This window comes from Ranitomeya variabilis, chromosome 6, assembly GCF_051348905.1.
Source record: "Ranitomeya variabilis isolate aRanVar5 chromosome 6, aRanVar5.hap1, whole genome shotgun sequence".
NCBI classification, from domain to species: Eukaryota; Metazoa; Chordata; class Amphibia; order Anura; family Dendrobatidae; genus Ranitomeya; species Ranitomeya variabilis.
Window position 1 is genome coordinate 444,848,912 of NC_135237.1, and position 20,575 is coordinate 444,869,486.

Genomic DNA, 20,575 nt, shown 5'->3' on the forward strand with positions numbered 1-20,575 from the left:
ATGCTGTAATTGTTCTACTTGAAATTCTAGATACAAAGTAACCTTCCAGGACAGAAAGAATTATGGTTGTATGTTACTGACACTACTCTCCAGGTGGCATCTGAGACCCTTAGAAATCCTAGAAGTCTCAAAGTTTGCATTTTGCCATCTTGTGTATTCGACAAGACACTGCAAGAAATATTTTCTAAGAAGTCACTTTGCAGTATATTTTTCAAGGACGCAGTCAAAGAAAATGGTAGGAAGTTTGTGGATATTATTTACAGTGAGCATAAATTGTTGATGTGAAAATTTATTAATGGGAATCTGTCACCTCATTTTTCGCATATAAGCTGCGGCCACCGCCATTAGGGGCTTATCTACAGCATTCTGTAATGCTGTAAATAAGCCCCCAATGTAACCTGAAAGAAAAGAAAAACAAGTTAGATTATACTCACCAGAGGCGGTCCAATGCGGTCCGGGTCGATGGGCGTCGCAGGTCCGGGTCCGACGCCTCCTATCTTCATACAATGTTGTCATCCTCCTTGCTTTGTGATGCGGTTCCGGCGCAGGCAAACTGATTTGACCTGTTGAGGGCAGCGTAAAGTACTGCAGTATGCAGGCGTCGGGCCTCTCTGACCTTTCCCGGCACCTGCGCACTGCAGTACTTTGCTCTGCCCTCAACAGGGCACATCGGTAAGCCTGCGCAGGAGCCGCATCACAAAGCAAGGAGGATAACGACATCGTATGAAGATGGGAGGCGCCGGACCCGGACCGCTACGCCCATCGACCCGGACCGCATCGGACCGCCCCTGGTGAGTATAATCTAACTTGTTTTTCTTATCTTTCAGGTTACAACGGGGGCTTATTTACAGCATTACAGAATGCTGTAGATAAACCCCTAATGGCGGTGGCCGCAGCTTATATGCGAAAAATGAGGTGAGAGGTTCCCTTTAAATAAAGCTGTAAGAGAATATCATCAAATTAATTATGCAGATATTGAGACATCACATTTTGTCAATTTTTTATAAAAGAAAAAAAAATCTGCAATCACTTGCTGTGTTTTATGGATAACATGAAAAGTAATGTGCTTTACACAGTGCAGGATATCTTTTATAAAATGGATCTCAGAATGAGTACATGGCATATACCGTATGTGTAAAGCTTGGTAAGCGAACTATAGTAAATCTATTCCAGTGTCTTTGTATCTAGTTCTTTAGGTTAAGAGTTAACTTGCTGTCTTTTGGATGGTTGTAATGTACACACCAATTGAAATGTTTTTATTGGCAGGCGGGATCATTTGTGTTGAACGCACAGTTCTCTCATTACAAAAGCCCCCTTTATCCTGCACCTCTGGCATTAGCGACCTAACTGACCCTGTCAGACTAGATGAACTGGATTCTTCAACAGAGGCAAATACATTGTGCACCGTAAAAGGTTGGTACATAAGAATAACAACAGGAACATGTTGGCCCTTTTCACTTTCAAAATATCAGATTACGTGTTCTATAGTTAGATACAGTAATCATATTGTATACACTGTCTACAACGGCTCCTCTTGACTAAGCTTGCATCTGCAAAAATTAATAACACAAAGACTATACAACTAATCATACTGATTCTTCTTATTAACAAGTGCATGCAGCAATGCCAGTCTACAGATGTCATAATAGGGCCCATCAAATTTTCCAGCAGTCACTGTCTGCTGGGGAACTCCTCTTGCCATTAACCCCAAATGCGGTTTGCACGTTAATGACCAGGTCAATTTTTACAATTCTGACAACTGTCACTTTATGAGATAATAATTCTGGAACACTTCAACAGATCCCAGTGATTCTGTGATTGTTTTTTTCGTGACATATTGTACTTCATGATAGTAGTAAAATTTATTTGATATGACTTGCATTTATTTGTGAAAAAAAAAAATGGAAAATTGGTGAAAATTTTGCAACTTTGAATTTTCATGCCTTTAAATCACATAGAAATGTCACACAAAATAGTTAATAAGTAACATTTCCCACATGTGAACTTTTACTTCAGCACAATTTTGGAACCAAATTTTTTTTTTGTTAGGAAGTTATAAGCCTGCTGTCACACTAGCAGTATTTGGTCAGTATTTTACATCAGTATTTGTAAGCCAAATCCAGGAGTGGGTGATAAATGCAGAAGTGGTGCATATGTTTCTATTATACTTTTCCTCTATTTGTTCCACTCCTGGTTTTGGCTTACAGATTCTGATGTAAAATACTGACCAAATACTGATAGTGTGACGGCAGTCTAAGGGTTAAAAGTTGACCAGCGATTGTTCATTTTTCCAATAAAATTTACAAAACCATTTCTTTTAGGGACCACATCACATTTGAAGTCACCTTGAGCAATCTATACAGCAGAAAACACCCAAAAATTACACCATTCTAAAAATTTAACCCCTTAGGGTGCTCAAAACCACATTCAAGAAGTTTATGAACCATTCAGGTGCTTCACATGAATTTTTGGAATGTGGAAAAGTAAGATGAACATTTAACTTTTTAGAATTTTTTTTTTACTTCAGATCCAATTTTTTTTTATTTTGAGAAGGGTAACAGGAAAAAGTGGACTCCAAAAGTTATGTAGTTTCTCCTGAGAACGCCGATACTCCATATGAGGGAGAAAACTACTGTTTGGGCGCACGGCAGAGCTCGGAAAGGAAGGAACGCCATTTGACTTTTTGAATACAACATTTGCTGGAACAATTGTCGGGTGCCATGTCACGTTTGGAGAGCCTCTGATGTGCCTAAACAGTGAAAATCAACCACAAGTGACACCATTTTGGAAACTAGACCTCTCAGGGAACTGATCTAGATGTGTGGTGAGCAAATTGAACCTTCAGGTGCTTCACAGAAGTTTATAACATTGAGCCGTAAAAATATAAAAAAATCTAATTTTCCCCCAAATATATTTTTTAGCCCAAAATATTGCGTTTTCATAAGGGTAACAGGATAAATTGCACAATTTGTAGATCAATTTCTCCGGAGTACGCCGATACTCGATATGAGGGAGAAAAATACTGTTTGAGCGCACGGCAGGGCTCGGAAGTTAAGGAGCGTCATTTGGCTTTTTTGAATGTAAAATTTCCTGGAATCATTAGTGGACGTCATTTCCCAATTGGAGAACCCCTGATGTGCCTAAACAGTGGAAACCCCCCACAAGAGACCCCATTTGGAAACTAGACCCCTCAACGAATGTATTTAGATATGTGGTGTGCATTTTCAACCCCCAGGTGCTTCACAGAAGTTTAGAAAGTTGCACCGTGAAAGTAAAAAAATCTAATTTTGCCCACTAAAATGTTAGTTTAGCCCCCAGTTTTGTATTTTCATAAGGGTACCAGGAGAAATTGCACTGTAGAATTTGTTGTGCAATTTCTCTGAGTACGCCGATACCCCATATGTGGGGGAATACTACTTTTGAGGCACAGTGCAAAGCTCAGAAGGGAAGAGGCTCCATATTGGAGTTCAGATTTGCTGGAATGGTTTGAGGGTGCCATGTCACTTTGGCAGAGCCCTTGATGTGCCAGAACAACAGAAACCCCCTATATGCGAACTTATTTTACAAACTACACTCCCTAATTAATTCATCTAGGGGTGCAGTGATCATATTGACACCACATGTGTCTCACAGAATTGTATACCATTGAACGGTGAAGAAAGAATAAATTACATTTTTACCACTAAAATGTTGTTTTAGCCCCAAGTTTTTAATTTTTCTAAGGGCTAATAGGAAATTTTTTCGCAACAAACTGAGGTCCATTTTTTCTGAGTGCGCCAATATCTTACATGTAATCGGGAAGTATTTTTCAGGCACAGTGCAAAGCTCAGAAGGCAAGGAGTGCCAGATTTTACTGTTATCGTTTGCAGGTGTCATGACCCACTGGGCAGTGAAGGAAAATAAGTACATTTTTAACCCCAAAATTTAGTTTTAGCCCCAGATTTGTGGCACCAAAATTTGTCCCACAATTTCTACTGAAGGTGGCAATACCCCATATGTGGCTGTACAGTTCTACTGAGCCATACGGAGAAACTCTGGAGGAACGGAGCGCTCTTTGCCTCTTGGAGTGCAGATGGGTTATACCGTTCCGTGTGTGGTAAAATTGATAAGGGAGTTTTATTCTTCGGGTCAGTACGATTACAGTGATCCCTCATTTATATAGTTTTTTTTTTAATGTTTTGGCGCTTTTACACAATATTATTTTATAGATAAAATAATTACTTTTACATATTTTTATTCTGAGAGCTATAACTTTTTTATTTTTCCACTGATGGAGCTGTATAGCGGCTTATTCTTTGCGGGTCAAGATGCTGTTTTCAGCGGTACCATGGTTATTTATATGTCTTTTTATCGCGTTTTATTCCACTTTTTGTTTGTCAATCATTGGTTTTTTTTGTTTTTTTTATGGTGTTCACTAAAGGGGTTAACTAATGGGACATTTTTAAAGGTTGGGACGCGGCGATACCAGATATTTTAATTTTTTTTCCATACAAATATTTATTTACTAGATATTGAACCCGTTCTACGCCCGGGTGGCGAGCATTTATATTGGTATATGGTCTCCATCCTGGTATGTGTTGCTTCCATCCTGCGCCCTAATCTTGTCATGTGCTGCTACCATCTTGCGCCCCCATCCTGTTATGTGCTGCCCCCATCCTGTTTTGTGTGCTTCCATCTTGTGATGTGCTACTGTCTTCCTGAGCACTCATCCTGTCACATGCTCCCATCCTGTACCCCAATCCTGTCATGTGGTGGTCCCATCCTGTACCCCAATCCTGTCATGTGGTGCTCCCATACTCCACCCCAATCCTGTCATGTGCTGCTACCATCATGCGCCCCCATCCTGTTATGTGCTACTATCTTCCTGAGCCCTCATCCAGTCATGTGCTCCCATCCTGTGCCCCCATGCTGTCATGTGGTGCTCCCATCCTGCGCCCTCATCCTGTCATGTAGTGCTTGCATCCTGCACCCACATGCTGTCATGTGCTGCTCCCATCCTGCGCCTCCATTTTGGTTATGTGCTGCTCCCATCCTGCGCCCCATCCTTTCATGTGCTGCTCTCATCCTGCGCCCCCATCCTGTCACGTGCTGCTCCCATCCTGCGCCCTTATCCTGCCATGTGCTGCTCCTATCTTGTGCCCCCATCCTGTCATGTGCTGCTCCCATCCTGTCATGTGCTGCTGCCATCCTGCTCCCCCGTTCTGTCATGTGCTGCTCCCATCCTGCGCCCCCATTCTGTCATGTGCTGCTCTCATCCTGAGCCCCGATTCTGTCATGTGCTGCTGCCATCCTGCGCCCCCATTCTGTCATGTGCTGCTCCCATCCTACCCCCCCATTCTGTCATGCGCTGCTCCCATCTTGAGCCCCCATTCTGTGCCTTATATGCCCTGTATGCTGCTCCATTATGGTTGATGGCCCCCATAAGATGCTCCATAGTATATGCCTCATATGCTGCTCTATTATGGTTGATGGCCCCCATAAGATGATCCATAGTATTATATGCCCTGTATGCTGATCCATTATGGTTGATGGCCCCCATAAGATGCTCCATAGTATTATATGCCTCATATGCTGCTCCATTATGGTTGATGGCCCCCATAAGATGCTCCATAGTATTATATGCCCTGTATGCTGCTCCATTATGGTTGATGGCCCCCATAAGATGCTCCATAGTATGTGCCTCATATGCTGCTCCATTATGGTTGATGGCCCCAATAAGATGATGCTCCATAGTATGTGCCTCATATGCTGCTCCATTATGGTTGATGGCCCCCATAAGATGCTCCATAGTATATGCCTCATATGCTGCTCCATTATGGTTGATGGCCCCCATAAGATGCTCCATAGTATTATATGCCCTGTATGCTGATCCATTATGGTTGATGACCCCCATAAGATGCTCCATAGTATTATATGCCTCATATGCTGCTCTATTATGGTTGATGGCCCCCATAAGATGCTCCATAGTATTATATGCCCTGTATGCTGCTCCATTATGGTCGATGGCCCCCATAAGATGCTCCATAGTATGTGCCTCATATGCTGCTCCATTATGGTTGATGGCCCCCATAAGATGCTCCATAGTATTATATGCCCTGTATGCTGCTCCATTATGGTTGATGGCCCCCATAAGATGCTCCATAGTATTATATGCCCTGTATGCTGCTCCATTATGGTTGATGGCCCCCATAAGATGCTCCATAGTATTATATGCCTCATATGCTGCTCCATTATGGTTTATGGCCCCCATAATATGCTCCATAGTATTATATGCCCTGTATGCTGATCCATTATGGTTGATGGCCCCCATAAGATGCTCCATAGTATTATATGCCTCATATGCTGCTCCATTATGGTTGATGGCCCCCATAAGATGCTCCATAGTATTATATGCCCTGTATGCTGCTCCATTATGGTTGATGGCCCCCATAAGATGCTCCATAGTATTATATGCCCTGTATGCTGATCCATTATGGTTGATGGCCCCCATAAGATGCTCCATAGTATTATATGCCTCATATGCTGCTCCATTATGGTTGATGGCCCCCATAAGATGCTCCATAGTATTATATGCCCTGTATGCTGCTCCATTATGGTTGATGGCCCCCATAAGATGTTCCATAGTATTATATGCCCTGTATGCTGCTCCATTATGGTTGATGGCCCCCATAAGATGCTCCATAGTATTATATGCCCTGTATGCTGATCCATTATGGTTGATGGCCCCCATAAGATGCTCCATAGTATATGCCTCATATGCTGCTCCATTATGGTTGATGGCCCCCATAAGATGCTCCATAGTATATGCCTCATATGCTGCTCCATTATGGTTGATGGCCCCCATAAGATGCTCCATAGTATTATATGCCCTGTATGCTGATCCATTATGGTTGATGGCCCCCATAAGATGCTCCATAGTATTATATGCATCATATGCTGCTCCATTATGGTTGATGGCCCCCATAAGATGTTCCATAGTATTATATGCCCTGTATGCTGCTCCATTATGGTTGATGGCCCCCATAAGATGCTCCATAGTGTTATATGCCTTGTAAGCTCCTCCATTATGGTTGATGGCCCCCATAAGATGCTCCATAGTATTATATGCCCTGTTTGCTGCTCCATTATGGTTGATGGCCCCCATAAGATGCTCCATAGGATTATATGCCCTGTATGCTGCTCCATTATGGTTGATGGCCCCCATAAGATGCTCCATAGTATATGCCTCATATGCTGCTCCATTATGGTTGATGGCCCCCATAAGATGCTCCATAGTATTATATGCCCTGTATGCTGGTCCATTATGGTTGATGGCCCCCATAAGATGCTCCATAGTGTTATATGCCTTGTATGCTGCTCCATTATGGTTGATGGCCCCCATAAGATGCTCCATAGTATTATATGCCTTGTAAGCTGCTCCATTATGGTTGATGGCCCCCATAAGATGCTCCATAGTGTTATATGCCTTGTATGCTGCTCCATTATGGTTGATGGCCCCCATAAGATGCTCCATAGTGTTATATGCCTTGTATGCTGCTCCATTATGGTTGATGGCCCCCATAAGATGCTCCATAGTATTATATGCCCTGTTTGCTGCTCCATTATGGTTGATGGCCCCCATAAGATGCTCCATAGGATTATATGCCCAGTATGCTGATGCAATAAAAAAAAAAATAACATACTCACCTATCGTCGCTGGGCGCCGAGTGCTGGGGGCCTGAGCAGGCGAGGACACCGGCGCGCTGTGGGGGTCAGGTGTCGGAGTCGCCGCTAGCTCAGGCCCCTGGCACTTGCTATAGTCACCTGGCCTTGATCCTGTGCTGCGCTCTGTCTTCCGGGTCCTCTGGCTGTGACTTTTCAGTCAGAGGGCGGCGCGCATTAAGCACGTCATCGCGCCCTCTGAACTGAACGTCACAGGCAGAGGATGTGGAGGATGGAGCAGCGCGCATCGGTGGAACGGGGGACAGGTGAATATAGCATACTCACCCTCCTGGCACGTCCCTGCTTCTCCGTTGAAGATCGCGGTGTGCGTTCAGTGCTTACGCATTCCGCGATCTCCTGGGAGCGTCAATCTGTGGGGTCCAGACTGTGCCGGCGCTTGCACAGTCTATAAAGGCTTCGGACAGAGTGACGCTCCCACCGTTATATTATAGATAGATACAATATCTTTTGATTATTTTAGTATTATTTTTTTTTTAAATATATTTTTACAATTATTTTAAAAATGTGTTTTGTTTTTTTTCTTTTTTTAATACTTTTTTTTACTTTGTCCCACTATGGAACTATCATTTTTTGCAGGCTGATCGCTTGTATAGCATGGGGATTCAACAGCATCCCTGTGCTGTACAAACTGTCAGCTCTGCACTGACTGAGAAAGTTGCTGATCATTCACTGCACATGATCATGCAACTTTCCTAGCTCTGGTGACCCGGATGTCGTCATCACTCTGCCGGCTCCCGGAATGCTGCGATGGCAGCATTTAGGGTGTTAAAGTCCCGGGAGCGGTATGTGACCATTCCTGGCATTTAGTGTAGGGTGTAATCTGTCAGAATCAGCTGATACCTGGCGGCGATCACTTGTGCACAGCCCATGTGTGTGGGCGATCGCGATGACGTAATAATCCGTCCCTGGTCAAATAGGCCCAGGGCACAGGGACATATTATTACAACATATGTCAGAAAGGGGTTAAAGGGAGTTTGTCACCCCCAAAATGCATTTTAAATGTGATATATAGTGTTGGCGATTTTCCATTTTTTCATCTTTTCCTCCCCTTCTTCCAAGACTCATAACTTTTTTATTTTTCCGTGCACATAGGCATATGACACTTAGTTTTTTTGCGGGATGAGTTGTACTTTTTTTTACATAATTAATTTTATTATGTAATGTACTAGAAAGCGGGAAAAAAATTCCAAGTGCGTTGAAATTGCAAAAAAAAGTGCAACAGTAACTTCCTGGTGAATCCATGTTCGGTGTCCGTGCCTGAACAGTAGGTATTCCGTATAGATACCGATCTTTAGTGTTCAGGGTCACAGGCGTGACCACAGTGATAGCATCGTGCCTGCAATGCTGAGACACAGGTGCACAGGCTGAGTGGTGGAAGAGAGAGACAAGGAATTCCAGTTCCTCCATTGTATTAAACGGTTTCTGCATCCTTACCGGTGAAACGAAGACGTCGATTTGGGCTAGTTGGACAACAGAACTACGTGGTGTGGTACTCCTCTATTTCCAGCCCTTTGTTCCTGTCCATCCTGCAGAGTAGGACAGCCAAAGGCCAGATGTGGCATATTACGATATGCCCATGTCTGTCATTGAGTGATAGGGCAATGTAAGTTTGGTTAAATAGAAACCTAGGGTTTGTGTCTGTAAAAGAGAAGTTTAAATGTGGCCGAATTACGGCTGTGGGAAACTGTCTACATATGACTAGAATAATTTAACTTGTAAATAAAAATGTGGAAATTGTACAGTTTGTGCTAGCAGTAGTGAGGAGAACAGCATGCAGAGACATCACATCATTTCATGTTCCATTACATATACATCCAGATACATTGCTCGACATTACCTGTCTCTCCACTTTAAACCATTGTAGATCCTTGCATCATCAAGCGCTTAGAGTAAGTAGCACAGGATCAAGTTTAAGGTGGTCCGGCTTTCCCAAGGCTGTCTATTACCTATAGCAACCAAGCCAAACAACGACTCATCTCCCAGCCAGATATTACTTGGGGTTCTGGTGCATCTATGTTTATGCCTATATATTTACGTCACATATTTGAGAGCGGAAGTTTTCCTTTAAAAACAGCATAATTGTGTAAGAAATATAGCAGACATGTTGAGGTTCATCAACCTGCTCAATTTCCTAGACACTTGATGGGAAGATGACTGAGGCAGAATAATTTTCCTTACTTGTTGGCGTCTGTGTTTAATGTTGTTTCAGACCTGCAATTACATCTGGTTAGATAAATGGTGTTAGGGCAGAGCTTCCAGTTTGGTGCCAATTTGTTGGGCTAATTACCACACTTAGATTACACATCTTTACTGTTGTTTACGGCAAGTTCTTTTCCATTTTGCTTCTTACAGTCATTTGTTTTTTTTTCTCATGTCATGTATACAGTTTAAATTGAGACTAATTTTATCTCATATAATGTAGCTTGTCACAAAATCATTGATGTGTCTGTGTGTTTCTGGTTGTCTTTAACCCCTTAATGACAGCCAATACGTCTTTTAACTGACCTGAGATATAAGAGAATAGCCTCCCCATACAGGTGACAATCCAGCAGCTGTCGGCTGTCCACTATAGCTGACAACTTGCTGTATCAGCCATGATCACTGTTTGCACCACCCAAATCTGTTTAACCCCTTAGATGCTGCTGTCAATAGTGACTACATCATTATAAATGGTTAACAGAGTGTGGGGGCTTCCTATTTATCCCAATTGGTGCCCTCCGATCATGATTTTGTAATCCTGATGTTTGTCATGGCAATTCATGACCAAATAGCGGCCTTAGAGTCTGGTGGCTATTGTATCCTGTTCAGAAGTTAGCGACATTTAGGTGGTAAAAATACACTTTTTCATTTCTGTCATGCCACTTTGCATTAATTCCTGAAAAGCACCTGGAGGGTTAATAAACTACCTGACAGCAGTTTTCAATATGTCAGGGGGTTTCTAAAAAGGTATAACTTTTAGGGGTTTCTCAATATATGGGTCCACTAACGGCACTTTAAAGATGGATAGGTCCCTAAAAAAAAAAAATTTTGTAAATTTCCTTGAAAAAATGAAAAATTACTGCTACATTTTTAAACCTCCTAAAATGCTAACAAAATAAAATAACATTTTACAAATGGTGCTGATGTAAAGCCGACATGTGAGAAATATTATTTATTAATGTTTTGCTGTGGTATGACTATCTGGATTAAAGAGATAATCATTCAAAGTTTGAAAATTGCTAATTTTTAACATTTTTCTCAAATTTCTGATATTTTTTATAAACACAAAACATAACCTAAATTTACCATTATCATAATGTATAATGTGTCATGAAAAAAACAGTCTCAAAATCATTGGGATTTGTTGAAGTGTTCCAGAGTTATTACCACATAAATTGACACTGGTCAGATTTCAAAAATTTGGCTCTGTCATCAAGGGGTTAAAGTATATGCTGGGACAGCTTATGGTCACTTATTAAAAGATCAAAGGTTCTACGTGAATCAGCCAAAACCATTTTAAACCACTGACAAATGAAGAGAACACCATTGGCTCACAGCATCTCCAACACAACACATCTTGTGTGTTTTTGTTCCCAGTTTGCAGTGGTTAATAGCTACCATAATTGGTCCTAGCAAGGACAACTAGTGAACAGGAACCAGGGTCAAGAGGAGCAGAGTTTGGTGAAGCTCTTAAGGAGCTAAGGCTCGCCTGCTGTTCTGAAGCCATAGAAGTGCTACTGTAACACAAACAGCTAAAAACATTCATGTGACAGAGGGATGTCGGAACATAAAGTGAATCACAACATACCGAGTATAGTTAGAGTGCCCACCAGCACTGTTCACTGCGGAAGGTGCTTGCTATGTCTTGTCCATATTAGAACTGGCCCAAAGAGCAAAAGATGTAGTCAGTCATGTATGTGTGGGAGACAATGAATCCTGACATGTATGTACATATCATCTACCCAAACATTGTTGCAGGCCAGGTAGAACTCTTCATGTCCCCTTGTGGCAGTGTCTCCTAAGCAGGATAATGTGTGTAAAAATTGATCAAGATGGTTCAAGGAACATGATAAAAAGTTCAAATTGTTAACTTGGTTTGTAAATTAGTCAGATATCAGTCCTTTCTGAGCCTCCCCTGGAATGTGCTTCGTGGTGACTCAGTGGTTAACACTGCTTCTTTGCAGCTCTTGGGTTCAAATCTCGCAAAAAGCAACATCTACAAGGAGTTTGTGTGAGTTTCTTCCTGGTACTCTAGTTTTACCCCTAAATGCCAAAGACATACTGGTAGGGAATTTAGCTATCCTAATGTCTGTAAAGGGCTGCAGAGATGATGGCACTATATAAGCAAGCATAATAATAAAATTATAAAGAATAAGTGAAATCCTGGAGGCCTTACTTTGCAACTTTGAAAAGGATCTAAAATTTTCATGGTAGATACCACAAGACACCTTCCTAGATTTTGTGGAGGACTAGCATTAATGGGTCAGAGCTGTTATTGATTCAGGTCTAACATCCAGCACTTCTATTGATCAGCTGTTATTTCCTCTGGTAGTGGGCGGGTGTAAACGGTGTATGATGTGTAACAGCTCAACTCCATATAATGTCTAGTGGCCACTACAAAGTACTGCAGTTCATCTCTTTAAGAGAATGGTGCCAGCGCCAGGAGCGGACGCTCATGTCACTCAGGTATGTGATTTGCATACTTTCGGCCATATTCTGACTATCCTGTGTCTGGCCTCGCTCCATACTCTTGCATTGAGCAAGGCCGTGCCCAGCTAGTCAGCATGTGACCGTATGTATGCAAATCACATACTTGCGTTCAAATGGCGGCCATCAGAGAATCTTCAAAGCTTGGGATGTGAGGATTCGCAAATTTGCAGTCACATAGAGTGACTCCTGACTTGTAGCCTAAGGCTGGACAATCCCTTTAAATACATTGGTCTGCCTATGTTGCAGCTTGCACTGCAGATGTACACTATTCAGAATTCTTATTTGCTATTGAGAGCTGGTGACTATGGACAATCTCATAACTGCTTAGATGAACCCCCTGCAATTACCGGAGGGTTTGTCTTTAAGAGACTTATTTTTTCTGTTATGTACACATTTTTATAAATCTACTTTTATACATGATATAAAGATATATCCAATCAGACTTCATCTAAGTAGTTAACAATTATCTAACTTAATTTTTTTTCTACAGGGATAGTTAATGGAGTAAATGACAGAGAATCGTATTCTTGGCCAGTGTGCAATCTTTGTGGAAGCAATAAACTGCGACATTTGACCCCCAAAAGGTAACACTTATTTGGCAGTAACATATCATTTAATTTGTTGCATATTACCATTACATATAAAGCTAGGTTCACATTTGCTTCTGAGCTTCCCCCACCTGGTATACATGACCTCCATCCCCATCATGGTAAACATGGCCACCATCCCCTTCCTGGTATACATGGCCCTCCCATACTGATACACATGGCAACTATCATGCTCTACACATAAAAACGATTCTATTTACCTTCCTGTTCTGATGCAAGCAGCTGTCTGCAGTGTGTAAGTAGCGAATGACGTCACTGCCATACACCCTCACACGCTAAGGTCGTGGAGAACAGTGAATATTCATTTTCTTTAATAGTGGGCATATGTGATCGCCCAGTGGTTGCGGGTAAAATAATAAATATTCACTGCTCTCCATGCCCATGGGAGTGGAGAGTAGTGACTATTCATTCTCTTTAATAGCGGGCGCATATGATCAACCAGCTAACACTACACCCACTACTGCTGTTCTGTTCGGTCAAAAATGACCGTTTTTGAACTTTGATATTTAAAAAAAAAATTCATTATGTGGTTCTGAAACTTGTGGTTGCTTCTATTTTCCTAATTTGAGGGGTTCTTTCTAAGGGTACTTTTTTTTTTGGGTTTAGTTTTTGTGCCACATTTGTTTTTTTTTACACTTGTACTGTTCCCGGTCAAAAATGACCGAATAGCGTTTTATGCTAATTTCAGCCATTTTTTGAGTAAAACAAATGAGTTATAATTTCTTTTGAGACTACTTATTGCATCTACTATTGTTTATCAAGTAAACAGTTGCTTTAGGTGCAGATTTACACATGCTTTCAGTATAAACCATATGCATTGGCTTTCAGTACACTTCTGTGCAATTTTTTTTCTCTGTATGTTATTTACCCTGCTTTTCCTCTAAAAATAAATTCAATTGTCAAGATTGCATATTGAGAGATTTCATGAAATTTCTCATGTACTACAGTTTGATGATAAAACTGATAGAGTTGAAAGAAGAGCTAGGGATAAACTAGCCCCTATCAGAAAGGTTTGGGATACATGGGTAGATATTCTACCAAAATTGTATAATGTTGGTACAAATATAACGGTTGATGAACATCTGGTTGCATTCAGAGGAAGGTGCCCTTTCCGCCAATATATCCCGAGTAAGCCGGCAAAGTATGGCATAAAAATATGGACAGTTTGTGACAGTAAAAGTTCCTATGCCATAAATGTTCAAGTTTATACAGGAAAAAAGCATGGAGAAAGACCTGAAAAAAATCAGGGCATGCGAGTTGTTCTTGACTTGACACAAGGAATGAAAGGGCAAAATGTGACATGTGACAACTTCTTTACATTGTATATAGATGGATAAGGACACCGCGCTAACTAAATGAGACAATGCATCAATGTCAAATGGACATCTGGCCAGACAAAATGTATAACAAGCTGAAAAAGACGTGCGGCACACTGGAAATGAAAGTGAAAATGCAACTTATGTCCACACTGCAGTGGACGCTGAAAAAAGCAACAGTACCGCAGAGAAAACCAATGTAAGTGCCTAGTAAGGTCACAATAAATCATCAAAGTGTATATATAATAAAAGAGTGTACACTTACTGGATAATGGTGTTGTTGCTGTGTGAAATGCTGGCGGTATATGCAGCAAGGGCCGTCAGCGTTCTTTGGATATTGGAACAGAGCCACCAGCGGCTCAGGTGTCTGGCGGTGAAGTGTCCAGGACTGCAGCGCCGGGCGGCACAAGCACCTAGCAACGTAGGGAGCGTCCTCCCTGGTGAATGTGCGCCGCGCGCTCCTGGAACACAGGAGACCAGCACACGTGGACAGGAGAAAAACCGCTACAAAGAGCGGTGAAAAGAGGGGGCGTGGTTGCGGTGACGTCACCAAAAAGCGAAAAAGGCAAGGAGCTAGGGACGGATGCCGCACAGGAGCACTATAGCCTACGCGTTTCGAAGGTCTACGGACCTTCTTCGTCAGGGCTTTGCACGTGTGCTGGTCTCCTGTGTTCCAGGAGCGCGCGGCGCACATTCACCAGGGAGGACGCTCCCTACGTTGCTAGGTGCTTGTGCCGCCCGGCGCTGCAGTCCTGGACACTTCACCGCCAGACACCTGAGCCGCTGGTGGCTCTGTTCCAATATCCAAAGAACGCTGACGGCCCTTGCTGCATATACCGCCAGCATTTCACACAGCAACAACACCATTATCCAGTAAGTGTACACTCTTTTATTATATATACACTTTGATGATTTATTGTGACCTTACTAGGCACTTACATTGGTTTTCTCTGCGGTACTGTTGCTTTTTTCAGCGTCCACTGCAGTGTGGACATAAGTTGCATTTTCACTTTCATTTCCAGTGTGCCGCACGTCTTTTTCAGCTTGTTATACATTTTGTCTGGCCAGATGTCCATTGATGCATTGTCTCATTTAGTTAGCGCGGTGTCCTTATCCATCTATATATTTTGTCCTTTTTTATGACAGATCCAGCACAGTAACTGTTTAGGCACCTGCAGCTCTCTAGTTTAGCTTTTTGGGAGCGCCGGTGTGTTTATCCTTTTTTTGTTGTTTTAATTTCTTTACATTGTACCAACTTGGGCAGATATTGCAAAAAAGAAAAATGACAATGCTGGGAACGGTAAGAAAGAACAAGCCTGAGCTTCCACAAGGTATTCTCCGCAAAAGAGGTGTACATAGTTCCATGTTTTATTTCACTCAAGACACAACAATGGTTTCTTATGCTCCCAAAAAAATAAACAAGTGATACTTATGAGCACAGTGCACAATGATGATGCAATAAGCAATCGAGAAGATAGAAAGGCGGACATGATAATGGACTACAATGCAACAAAAGGGGCCGTAGATACACTTGACCAACTAATAACTACTTATACTTGCAAACGAAAAACCAATCGGTGGCCAATGATTATTTTTTATAATATTCTTGATGTTTCCGCCTACAACGCATTTGTCTTATGGTGTGAAACAGATCCCAACTGGAACAGAAATAAACTACATAAAAGAAGACTTTCTGGAAGAATTAGGACAATCCCTAATTAGGCCTTTTATTGAAGAGAACTCAAAGAAAGAACCTGGCACTCAACTTAATGCTTGTGAGATTTTAATCGTAGTAGCCAAAAAACGTTTCGGTCCTATATCTGGACCTTCATCAGTTACTACAAAGGTGAACATAAAGAGAACACTATTTACAAGTACTGTATATACAAAAAATTACAGAAAACAAAAAGACATAAAATGCAAAGAAAATATATACATAATTGGAAAAAATCATAAAACTACAAAATGCAATATGTCATATCCATGACAAGAAATACTAGGGTCATCTAGATAAATAATTGGAATAGACAAGTGTCAGGCTGAGTGAGACCGCCGGATATTAAGCATAGGGGCGTGAGACAAAAAGGAGAGTGGAACATACCGTACTATGATGCTATAGTAGAAGGAAATGACTAGTGTCATATATGGCACAGCATAATCTGCGTCTGTGGTGATACAAGGGAAATAACAATGGCACAGGTACGTATGAACGTGTAGTGCACAAAAGGAGGGGGGGAGGGAGGGCACAGCATACCTGATATTGCGCAGAATGGTTTAGAGGCACACAGAATGGACTGTGGATAGAAAGAATGAAATAACTAAAGTATACCAGTAGGTATACATGCGCATGAAATGCAGCCATTAGAGTCCTGCTAGAGGAAAGGGATGCCAGGGGCAATGGTTTTACCTTGTTTTACGCTGATAGGTGCTGTGCTAGTGTCCAGACGCGGTATCCCCGCTAGTCTGGTGTGAAGTGAAAGTGCGTGCCTTAAATGGGCAGGGGGCGGTGCCGGGACTCCGTCGCTTGGCAACCAAGGGGCGCCAGGAAAGCAGGAGATGATGCGGCCGGAAATAAGATGGCCGTGTGTATCAGCAGTGTTGTGGTATGCGTACCACAGTATAGGAGGGCGGTATGTGATGGGAGGTTCCTGGAAGAGGGAGGTGCTTGTGACGTCCCAGTGCTGTGATGATTTTTACAGCCGTGCAGCTTGATAGAAGGTGAATCTATAGAGCAGCGCGTGGAGGTGGAGTAGTCCAAAGGTGCTGGCCTCAGAGGGAGGGAGCAGAGAGATGAAAACCCCAAGAACATCAGTATAATTGGCTCTATGAAATGAAAAGCATGATATTAGAATAAGGGCTACAAGAAACAGATAAATACATAGCCAATGGAAAAATATAATGGAAAAGATGGTAAAAGCAGAAGCTGATTTTTATAGCAGAGAATATGGAAAAATACATAGTGTTGATGCTTATATTTTACATGCTATAACAGCTATAACACAGAGGTATTAGTAAGCGGGATACAAGAATGATTAACCCCACACATATATAAAAAGAAAAATAATATCATACTGTCCAGGCCTCTATAGTGGAGAGCAGGGGGACCACCTAAGAGGTCACCCGTACAATGTCCGGAGGCTGACATCTATCATATAAAGGATGCCAGGTCGTAGTCTCTGTTGAGGCCTCTGGGATGAAGGGTTTTCAAAGTGTGAATCCAGAAGGCCTCACGACGTTTTAATATGCCAATCCTATTACCCCCACGTCTGGGTGCTGCTATGTGTTCGATCACCTGAAATTTAAGCTGGGTGATATTGTGGCCCTGAGATATGAAATGGAGGGGAATTGGCAAGAGTAGGTTTCTGCACCGTATGGTGGATTTGTGCTTAGAAATTCTATCTCGAATGGGCTGAGTGGTTTCCCCTACATACATCAGGCCACAGGGGCATTTTATAAGATATACGACCCAGGAGGTCTCACAGGTGAAGAAGTCAGGGATCTTGAAGGTCTTACCTGAATGGGGATGATGGAAGGATGTACCTTTAAGGACATTATTACACTGAGTGCAGTGGAGGCAAGGGAAGGTTCCTGTTCTAGGATTTTGGAGAAAACGTTGGCGAGGTGCCGATTTATTTGTACCAATGTCTGCTTTCACCAGCGAGTCTTTTAAGTTGGGGGCTCGTCTGAAACAGGGTAAAAAAGGTTCTTTAAACTCCGGGATGTCCGGATGTGCCCTGGCCAGTAAAGGCCAGTGTCTGCGTATCGTTTTGTGTATAATGTAGGCAAACGGGTGGAATGAGTGTACGAACGGGATACGAGCCGAAGATCTGTTAGGTCTGGGCGTTGAAGGTCTACATGCATTATCGAGAACCCCCGACGGATAGCCGCGGTCTAGGAATTTAGAGGTCATCTCTTTCAGCCTTAGGGAGCGGAGGTCAATGTCCGAGACAATGTTCGAGACCCGGTGGAACTGGGATTTCGGAATAGATCGCTTAGTAGAGGGGGGGTGAAAACTTGTGTAGTATAGCAGACTATTGCGGTCCGTGCTCTTCGTGTATAGGTCGGTGGAGAGAGAGCCATTGGAGTTCAGTATGACCATATGACCATAGTGTCCAAGAAGTTGATCCTGTGTGGATCATGTGACATAGTAAAGGAGATACCTGGCCATGATGCTTTGAGCCATTCAAAGAAGGAGGCAAGGGATATGACATATTGCATTTTGTAGTTTTATGATTTTTTCCAATTATGTATATATTTTCTTTGCATTTTATGTCTTTTTGTTTTCTGTCATTTTTTGTATATACTTGTAAATAGTGTTCTCTTTATGTTCACCTTTGTAGTAACTGATGAAGGTCCAGATATAGGACCGAAACATTTTTTGGCTACTACGATTAAAATCTCACAAGCATTAAGTTGAGTGCCAGGTTCTTTCTTTGAGTATCACAAGGTGTGGGAACCTACCTGGGCACCACTGGTAGTAGTGCACACGGCCTTACCTTAAAAATTTTATTGAAGAGAGACATGTGAATCCCAGAAGTGAAGGAGCACTTGCCATTGTTCAAAGCATCCAGTAGCATGCTCAAACCACAGCCTCCACCAGCACTGCAACTGAATCAACATCCTCCACCAGCACAGCTGCCAGCCTAAAAAGAAAGAGATGCTGCTTTTGCCCTCCTTCGAATGACCACAAATCAAGCATGACTTGTTTTCGTTGTGAAAAATATATGTGCAAGAGACATGTGTATTTTTGTTGTCCTGAATGTAAACAATAGAATTATGTAAAGATTTTCTGAAAAAAACTGATTTTTTTATTTTTTTTACTATTTTTTTCAAAATGTTTGCACGCTGTTAAATTTTATACTATAATTAATTTTAGTTATAGTTAGTTATAGTTGTTATAGTAGTAGTAGTTGTTTTAGTTAGTTAAGGTCAAATTTGTAATTTCTGTGCAGAATTCAATAAGCCCTTGTAACCTTTATAAACACAAAATAAATAAAAATTGAGTTTTTTACGTTTTTTTTTTTTTGTAATGACCAACTATGTTCACATACAGTATAATAATGCAACAGGTATTCAAAAAAATTTATTTTAAGTACCGTATTTTCCGGCGTATGACGACTTTTTAACCCCTAAAAATTGTCCCAAAAGTCGGGGGTCGTCTTATACGCCGGGTACGGCGTGTGCAGGGAGCGATCCTGGATGTTCCCAGGGTCTGAAGGAGAGGAAACTCTCCTTCAGGCCCTGGGATCCATATTCATGTAAAAAATAAAGAATAAAAATAAAAAATATGGATATACTCACCCCTCCGAGAAGCCTGGCTGTCACCGCTGCAAGCGTCTGCCTCCGTTCCTAAGAATTGCAGAGCGTGAAAGACCTTCGATGACGTCACAATCAGGTGACCAGTCACATGAGCGGTCACGGACCAATCACAAGACCGTGACGTCATCGAAGGTCCTTCACGCCCTGCAATTCTTAGGAACGGAGGCAGACGCTTGCAGCGGTGACAGCCAGGCTTCTCGGAGGGGTGAGTATATCCATATTTTTTTTTATTATTTTTTACATGAATATGGATCCCAGGGCCTGAAGGAGAGTCTCCTCTCCTTCAGACCCTGGGAACCACACGCCGTATAAGATGACTGGGCGTATAAGATGACCCCCGTCTTATACAGCAGGCATATCCCAAATTCTATATTTTATATGGAAAAGTTGTGGGTCGTCTTATACGCCCAGTCGTCTTATACACCAGAGAATACAGTAGCTAAAACAGCATTTTAATAGGTCCAGTCAAAAATGACCGGAGCAGTACAAGTGTATAGTGGAAACGAACAGAACAGCAGGGTAAAAAAAGATGAATAGTTACTGCTCCACACACACAGTCCCTTCCAACTCTCGGTGCTGGCTTCAGTGCATAGAGGTGGGATATATACAGCGGCATGTAAAAGTTTGGTGACCCCCTGGTCAAAATTACTGTTATTGTGAACAGTTAAGCAAGATGAAGATGAAATGTTCTCCAAAAGACCTTAAGTTAAAGATGGCACATTTGTTTTGTATTTTAGGCAAAAAAATATATATATTTTCATCTTTTACATTGAAAACATTATAAAACGGAAAATGGGCCAATGCAAAAGTTTGAGCACCCTGCATGGTTAGTACCTAGCAGCACCCCCTTTTGCAAGTGTCACAGCTTCTAAACACTTTTTGTAGCAAACCAAGAGTCTTTAAATTCTTGTTTGAGGGATT

The 20,575-nt window shown here is 42.0% G+C and overlaps 1 protein-coding gene across 1 annotated transcript in view; it reads left to right on the forward strand.

The window, feature by feature from the left end:
• SPIDR (scaffold protein involved in DNA repair) overlaps positions 1 to 20,575 on the forward strand; it is a 783,664-nt gene that overhangs the window by 749,072 nt on the left and 14,017 nt on the right. Inside the window, exons 15-17 of the mRNA XM_077270463.1 lie at positions 31 to 235; positions 1,267 to 1,413; positions 12,902 to 12,995. Of these exons, the coding sequence (XP_077126578.1) occupies positions 31 to 235; positions 1,267 to 1,413; positions 12,902 to 12,995 (446 nt within the window). The remainder of the gene's footprint in view (positions 1 to 30; positions 236 to 1,266; positions 1,414 to 12,901; positions 12,996 to 20,575) is intronic.